The sequence below is a fragment of the Amaranthus tricolor genome, chromosome 10 (genome assembly GCF_026212465.1).
Source record: "Amaranthus tricolor cultivar Red isolate AtriRed21 chromosome 10, ASM2621246v1, whole genome shotgun sequence".
In the NCBI taxonomy this organism is placed as follows: Eukaryota; Viridiplantae; Streptophyta; class Magnoliopsida; order Caryophyllales; family Amaranthaceae; genus Amaranthus; species Amaranthus tricolor.
Genome location: NC_080056.1, coordinates 1,136,220 through 1,145,214, shown reverse-complemented (window position 1 = coordinate 1,145,214; position 8,995 = coordinate 1,136,220). Strand labels below are relative to the sequence as shown.

The following is an 8,995-nucleotide window of genomic DNA, read 5'->3' as shown; positions in this document are numbered from 1 at the left end:
TATATATATATATATATATATATATATATATATATATATATATATTAATAAGTAAATTTGGTATAAGACCGTATTATTATATAATTGATAGAACTACAGAAAAAGCTGAATCTAATAGGAAGATTAAGATCTTTATTAATAAAATTGGTCTATTAGTCTAATTTGTAATTGTTGATAATTTGTGAATGATGTAAATGAAAATCCCATCACAAATTTTAATTGAAACGATTTTACGGTGAAACTATATTCTTTATTAGTTTACTCATATATATATTTGATATGTTAAAATGATTACTGATAATTATAAAGTGATCAATTACAAAAATAGCTAATTATTTAAATTTATTTTTCTTAATATGGTAATTTTATACAAGACTAGGTGAAATTCAAGGTCTTGTGTTCCTTAATTCACGCTTGCACCCTATTATTCATTCCCAACCTTTTCCACGTTCTCTTTTACTACCATTGTCTTTATGGTTTCTTCTATTCTTTCCTTTTATTGTCCCTTTTCACATCTCCCACTGGTTGCTAAATACTCGTTTGTTGTAGATTTCTAATAATGGGTTGTTTTGATTAGCTAAAAGTAATGAGTGATAATATAAATATTTAAGTTAATTTTTGTGAAGATATTTAGTAAAAAATTAGGTTTTTTGTTATTGGTTGCTTATTAGAAAATAATACAAAACTCAATGAAAAAACTACCCATAATAATATTTAGCTTTTATCTTAAACTTTAGCTTTTTAATTGATCCTAAAACTATTTCCTAAAAACCTTTTTTGGTTATTTCACTCAATCACTCATAGTTTACGTTTAAATTAAAGAGCTTGATTAATTTTTTTAAAATTTAACGTTAATTATAATTAGAAATTCATAATTAATGATATCAAAAACTTTGAGTTGATAATTTATACTCTCTCCCTTCCAACATTAATCTTATTATAGAAGTATAATTCAATTTCTATTTCATTTTTTAACTTTATTTTTGTTAAAAATATTCCACTACCTGAGGAGTAATTATCAAGGGAGCTGAAACATTTGACCATAAGTTAGTCACGCTACCAAAGAGGAAATCATTTTGTAGTCTTTAGTCATCATTGACTATCATCAAATAAAATCGGGCTACGACATTGGAGCACTGTTCTCTTGTCATGATCAATAGAAGTATTACTGTTTCCTCCCTTCATTTGGTTTCAGAGACAAATAATGTATATTTTTTTACATAAGACGCATTAGATCCCAATTAACACAAATTAAAGAGAAAATAAGAATATAAACTTTTTGTTTGGAGATCATCTTTTTGAAAGACGGTGTTTCACAAGAGTAGCTGTTTTTTTCACATGAATATTTGGTAATAAATAAGAAAAGAATCGATTTGTTTGAATAAATTAAAAGATAGTTAAAATGTATATAAAATAATAAAAAAAGTGATAAGCTATTAATAAAAATAAAAATAATACACATTGAGTAAAACGAACTAAAACAACAAATAAAGCTAAATGAGTGGGATTTAACCTATAATAATATTTTCTAATAGTATATCAGCTCATAATTCTCACAATTTAGCCACATTGCCGAAATTTAATTAAATAAAAGCTTTTTTTTACATATGTATAGCAAAATCAAAGAAACATGAGTTCTTCTTTTCATGAGATTTCAGGTTTGAATCAAGGGAGAAACATTTGTCATATTCGTTGGTTCATTAGGTTCGGATTTCTTGGACAAGTTGAAAATGCCACCTCCAGATTATCTGATCAGACTAGTTTTTGACTGGTTTATAGGTTTTGTAATTCTTTGTTGACTAGGGTTACAAATCAAGATTTTACAGTTTATTCAGTTACCAGTACATATACAGCTTAAAGTGCTATTAATTGCGGGTTAAAAAAAAATTCAACTTTGACTTGTAGATAACGTAACATCAATCGCTACAATTAAAATTTTGTAATGAAATGACATCAATTTTAAATTAGATGATCTTTCGGTAATTTGATGTGCAACTCCACGAGCACGATAAGAAAAGGTTAGGTTAAGAAGATTGCCAAATCTATGATTTTGTTTCCATTTTCTAAAGTCAACGAAGTATCAAATATATTTGTATTTTAGCTTAACGTCTTGAAAACAAAACTATAAGGGGAGTGAAATTAAATAAAGTAAACGTACTAAAATTAAAAGAAATTTGTTCTCTTTAAATTTTAGAAGTTTTAATTTAGTTTTACTAAATTATTAATTCAATTTAAATTTACACAACATATTACAAATATTTTTATTTAAGTTTACTTCAATAAGTTATTAGAATTTATAGAAATTTACCGTACATTGAATTAAATTAAGTTGCAAAAGTGTGACTCCAATAATAAGTGCATACAAAAATAATTAAGCTAAAATTAAAGGGGAGAAAAATTCCAACTCCATGACATGTTATTTATATACTAGCTAGTTAGAAAAACATGTTATATTTTAAAGATTTCGATAAATAAATTGATATTAAATTATACTCCCTCCAATTCATCACTAATGTTCCAATTACTTTATGTACTCTATCTAATGCACTTATTGAATTCTTAATATCTTTAATTGTGTATTATTAAAAATTATGGAAAGTTAATATGAATAATCCTATTGCACTGAGATGAATCAAACAAGATTTCACATGACTATATTTTAACTTATAGATTAATAATAAAATACAAATTAAGAGTAAGAGATAAATAGTATCCAAAAAGCAAATGAAACGTTAGTGCTAAATTGGAGGGAGTAAAATTTATAATAAAATTGTGATAACTCATAATATTTATTTTTTAAAATGAACTCATAATTAATTTATATAAATATTTTAGACTGTAATTTTCTTAAACATAGCCTGAAAGAGTATGAATATGATTTTCATAGCAAACTAGAAGCATAATAAGTTAAAGCAAGAGGTGTTATCACAAGAAAATAGTTGCCTTCAAAGTTGAAGAATTTAACAATATCCTCCATTCACCATATTATAAGTTATACCCATAAAAACCAAACAACAAAAAAGCATATAAAATTTGAACCAAATTCCAAAATATACATAACTATAAAACAAGTAACATAAACTAGCTTAGTCTACTCTTAGCCAACAACCAAGCAATATCCCTTGTTAGCTAATGACCGACTATCAGAGAAATAATAATAATAATAATAATAAGAGTCCGAATACTATTTTCCTTTAAAAAATAAGGAGGCAGCAGAGTTGGAGAGTTAGTTAGTTTAAGAATGGGCAGCATCAAATACCCTACGTCGTCTTTTCAATCGTTCTTCAGAACCTGATCGGTTAACAATACCCTTCAAAGCATCCCTCAAAAAAAGGGCACATTGGTCATTACATGATCCATTATCAGAGCTAACCATAAAAACACTTTGAATTCGGCCTCCAAGAGACGATATCTCAGCCCTAACGGTTTTTAAATTTAAGGAATTTAATACCCCATTTATATCGCTAAATAGGTCCGGCCTATCTTCGCAACATAATGAAGCTTTTAATAAATTATTTTCATTATTATTCTTATTATTATTATCACATTCATTATTATTACTATTATGAATGTAAACAGCAAACTCGTCGTTTTCGGAAGGAATCATTAAGTTCTCATGTTGATGAAGCTCCGATGTTTGTCGTTTTAATTCCATTACTCGCTGCACTACCTTGGAAAGGAGCGTTGCTTTGTCCGTCTGTTTTTCAACAATATAATATTACAAAATTAATTTTTATTACTGAGATGAGGGCATATACATTTCATTTCAAAAAAATTACATAAATTCACACATAAATTTTAAATATTTCAAAAATAATATAATTAATATTAATTATTTTATCAATGCAAAATTAGTGTGGTCAATGCATAAGAAATACAAAATAAGGATATTTTAAAATTTATTTTTTTACCTTATAATAATATTTCTTCCGTTTCAAAAAAAGTGTCTAAGTGTTCTAAACAAACATATTAAAATAAAAATAAAAGATTTGTTATACGTTGAGGTGTTTAAAATAAATTTAACGATTCAATATTGAACCAATTTTCTAATCAAGTTCAACTTTTACCAGAATATTAATTTATAATTATATAAAGCGAAATAATATATACAACCCTCAGGGCTGTACATAAAAACAAATTTTATTTATTATTAATAATTTTAAATTTTCAAGAGAATCTTATCTTAAAGTAGAAAAAAAAATTAATATTTTATATAATTATTTTTACTCTCCAAGAAAAAATAAACACTAAAATAATAAAATATAATTAAATTTTGATGTTCACAAAGCAAAAATTATATTAAAGTACATTAATAAAATACAAAATTTTATCTTATATACAGTCCTTAGGACAATATATATATCGTTTTCCTTGTATAAAAGCCAAAATACACATAAAATTTAATTGACCCAAATCGAAATTAAGTACGTATATACAATAATTAAATGAAGGAATATTCAAAATAGGAGTTCAAAAAAGGTAAAATACTTTTATTGTGTGATGAACCCTAAGTCTGAATCCTAAGGGTTGATGATGAGGATGGTTGAAATTCTAGAAAAAGCATGTTTTCTTCTGAATGTTTTTCTTTTTGACTGTCCCACTAAAACCAATAAACAAACTAAAATAAATATAAATTTATAAATATCTTTTTAAAAAAGTAGGCATGATGAATAAGTTAATTTCATTTCTTTTGCTTCACGCCGTGATGATGATGTTGGGTTCATACTTTGTTTTTCAGAAATTCTAATTTAAGAAAATTTTCTATATTAAAAAAAATTTAATTTATTTTACGCTTTTAATATGATCGAAATATCTCAAAATGAAACCATTTTATAGAAGATTTGCTTTTTATGTGAAAAAAGAAAATGTAATTTTTTGTGTATAGAAAGTGAGACAATTTTCACAGAATGTTGTGAGATGATCAGAAACTAAAAGAATCTCTGCAAATACTACAACTAGAAGCTTAGCTTGCTATGGTCAAAACTTTTTTTTTGTTCATTCAACTTTTTTGTCATTTTTAAGAATGAATACTAAAAGGGAAAGAAATTAATTCGCACAAGTTTTTTAAGGTATTCAACGAAAATATATTTAGAAATTCATGGGACTAAATAATAATAATACCAATTCCATAACCACATTTATCAATAAAAAACAAAAATCAAACTTAAGATTACTTAATAAAAGTGGTACCTGCTCTAACCGAAAAAAATTATTTCTTAGAAAATCTTAATTTTTAATTAAATTAGTGTTACTTTTTGGTGAAATTAAGGCTTGTTGTATCTTAAGAGTTAGTTTTCTAAGGACTTTAGAAAGTGTAATTAAGTGAAGTAAAAGATGAGAAGTGTAGATTTATGGATACTAGATTACAAAATATTGCTTACTAAAAATATTATATATACTAAGTTTATTTTATACTTACATTTAGCTTAAAATCTATTTTATAAATAAATACTCTACATATAAATGTTAAACTATAAAATGAACTTTTATGTCTAACATTATTGGATATCGAGTCTTATTTCAGTTAAAACAAATATTATTTTTCTCGGGATAAGTTATAAAGGTCTTAGGTCCGATTTTTATCAAATTATCTTCTTCCTTCAACATACCGTAATAAAAAAGTCCAACTTTGTGTTTTGATTACTTTCAGTTCGATCCTCATTTGTGGACTGCAAATACTACTCTTATAAGGATATAAGATGTCGTTGTTTATAAATAATGTATTAATATATTACGAGAAATCAGTTTAGGGATACCAATTTAAATCTTCGTTTCTTTTTTATGCTCAAAGTTAGTTGATATAACAAAAATTCAAGAGTCAAGAGTATTTATGTAGGAATACTATATGTCATAAGTAGACGTGTGCAATGAACTAGATAAGTAGCTAATCGAGTTCAAATGGGTTCAATCTTCTCGGTTCGCTTAAACCCAATCAAATATGTTTATAGTTTTGTTCTTTAGATTTCCTTTAAAATTGGCAAACTAGGTTAAGTAAAATGTCTTTTAATCTAATTATTTATCATATACATGTCATAAATTGTACTTTAACCAAATTAAATACAATTAAGCGGTTCACACTTTAAGTATTATGTTCGCTATGACGAACTTTAAACTTAGTTTATATATAACATACCGCTTCTACCTAAACAACACACTAAAATTTGACTTTAAAATTTAAAATTATGATAGGTTACATCATAATCGAGATATAAATATACACTTAAATTTTGTCATCATAGGTTTAAAAATATATAATTTGTCATAATATTAGTAGTACTTTATTTCATTATATTACATATTAACTAGTTGGAAGTATCTTAAAGTTAGTAACGTTGAAGATTAATCGACAAACCAACATGACTTTAATTTGTAAGTAACATTGAGCTAAGCTATATATGTAAGACCTAATTATCTTATATTTTAAATTGAAACTCTTATTTAATTTTGAATTTAGCATTTAATTAAATCAATATACATAAATACATAATCATATCTGATGCTTGAATAATTTTATAAAAAAAATTCAGATATCAACCTAACAAAAAATTAAGTCTCATAAAACATATACAATACATTAAAAGATTACTTTCCTCGTTTTCTAATGTCCTTTCCTTTTTGTACAGTTTTCAAAGTATACTTTGAGTCTTAATATCTCTATATACGCTTTATAAAAAATAATAAAACATATATAATAAAAAAGTATAATTTAAGACGAATCTAATAAGATTCCACATGGATATATTTTATCATCTATATACGTCTTAAAAATTTTAATCAAATTTCTTTCTCCAAAATAAAATATTTTAAATGGGAAGAATATTAAAAAAATTAAGGAAATATTTATTTGTGTATATATTTCATAAATTTTTTAAAATTTTCAGTCAATCATATTAAATTTTTGTGTTGAATTTTTATGGTCAACCATCTAAACTATAAATTTTGGAATTACTAATTAGATAACCAGATTACAATTGGTCATTACAAATTCAAATGTTACTTATAAATTTTGATCAAAAAATAATGTAGTTTAATTTCTAAAAATAATAGGAAATAATTTCTCATTAAATATAAATTTCTACAGATAAAGTTTCATTTCAATAACCACCCAAATGATCCATTTGTACCCATTAAAAATTTCAATTATTAAAAAACCTAATTTATACTAAATATATGATTTATATACAGATATTAAAAATCATAACAAAAAGAAAATTAACATAAAAATGACTAAAAAAATAAACACAATCTCAGTTGGAGGGTAAATATCACAAACTAAAAATAATCATAAATTTGATTCTCATTTAATATTCCATTTCTGTCGGCCTATAATATGTAATAATAACAAATAATTTTAAAAAATTAATAATTAAAAAAGAAAAGTAGGAATATAATAATACCTTAGAAGTGCAAGGAAGAATAGAACGAAGACGATCAAGATGAGAATTAATCCTTTCTCTCCTTCTTTTCTCAGCTTCTTTATGATGAATCCTTGAAGCAGCTAAAGCTTTAGCTTCAGTCGTTTCATTCATAAAACCTTGATAAAACGACGCACTACAACTTCCACTACTACTATAATTATTATTGCTATTAAACTTCATTGGCCAATTAACGACGTCGTTTACTCCTCCTACGCCACTTAAATACCGGTACATATCCATTTCTGAATAACTGTTTGGATAATCTTCTGGAAACTGCTCCATATAATTTTATATATATTATGTATAATTAAATAGGAAGCTTCTAGAGAGATGAAGATGAAGATGAAGCTGATGGAGATTGAAGCAGTTTATAAGATGATGATATGTTTGGTTATATATATATATATATATATATATATATATATATATATATATATATATATAAATATATATATAAAATAAAGTATGAATGGGTATTTTTTATATTATAATAAGGTTATTTTTAGGGTTTTGTTTGTTTTATTTTGGAGCTTTTGAGGAGGAGGAAACAAAGCTTGGAGGGTAGGATGATGAACCCACCTTCTTTTTGTTGTACTTGAGGCCTATAAGGGTTGATGATGTATCATCAATGCTTTCTCACATTGTGATCTTTTTCACAAATTTTTAAGTAAGACATTTTCACGGTGAGATTATTTTATTGGGCTGATATGTACATTGATCAATTAGAGAAATGTGTTAATTTTATAGTTCATTTCATGTTGAGACGATCTCATTTAAGAGAAGTTATATTATTTTTGGGTATTATAGAACTATAGGAGAATTAAAGCAATTTTTAGCCATAATACTTGTTTTATCTAGCTAGCCTTAATATCTTGGTGCATATTTTGTCTTCTCTTGTCTATAGTTTTTCTCGAATTGAAGTTCTCGTTGGTGGTTACAACTTCTTATCACAGGACACAAAGTATAATGGTGTGGTATATTGTCTTCTAATCCTCTCCAAGCATAGTCAAACTACGCATACAAAATATAAATTTAATACTAGTTCTGAAACAATAGAGTAATACATTTTTGTTTTCCATTTATTTATTTTTATTTGCTTTTTTTTTTTTGTGAAATTGAAAATTTTACTGATTATAACATTTTTATATCATCTAATAAGAGAGGTTGTTGTCTTTCAATCCATATCAAACTTTAATCCTAAATTCTTGTCAATCTATCAAAAAAATAGTCCAAACTTAATAGACTATGTCTATAATATGTATTAGTTTTTTACTCAAGTATGAATAATGAAGGTGGGGTCTACAATTCCCACTAGTGTGTTTTTTCCTTTTGGTGGTGTCTTCTATAGCCCTTGGTTTTCCGACGTCAATTAGGCGTAATGGCCACGTCACTTGGCGGTGAAAAGGGCTAATTAAAAAAATGGTGTGGTTATTATAGAATATGTGGTCATCTATTGCTATCTTTTTTACTCTTACTCATTTGTACGAGTATTTATTTATAGAGCAATAACGTGGAATAATGAGGTTATTGATAGATACCGTATACACCACTTTGGTCCCGAACAAAATGGGTGTTTG

The 8,995-nt window shown here is 25.5% G+C and overlaps 1 protein-coding gene across 1 annotated transcript; it reads right to left on the bottom strand.

Moving 5' to 3' along the window:
- Positions 1-2,939: 2,939 nt before the first annotated feature.
- LOC130826095 (transcription factor bHLH106-like) lies at positions 2,940-7,808 on the bottom strand. The gene is made up of 2 exons (XM_057691633.1): positions 7,398-7,808; positions 2,940-3,697 (listed from the first exon to the last, which is right to left on the bottom strand). Exons 1-2 carry the CDS (start codon positions 7,698-7,700, stop codon positions 3,236-3,238), a joined length of 765 nt encoding a protein of 254 aa, XP_057547616.1. The 5' UTR covers positions 7,701-7,808; the 3' UTR covers positions 2,940-3,235.
- Between the last annotated feature and the right edge of the window lie 1,187 nt (positions 7,809-8,995).

Coding starts and splice junctions, on each gene's coding strand:
- LOC130826095 (XM_057691633.1), bottom strand. CDS start 7,700: ATGGAGCAGTTTCCAGAAGATTATCCAAACAGTTATTCAGAAATGGAT. Junction 3,698..7,397: donor TTCTTCCTTGCACTTCTAAG/GTATTATTATAT, acceptor GTTGAAAAACAG/ACGGACAAAGCAACGCTCCT.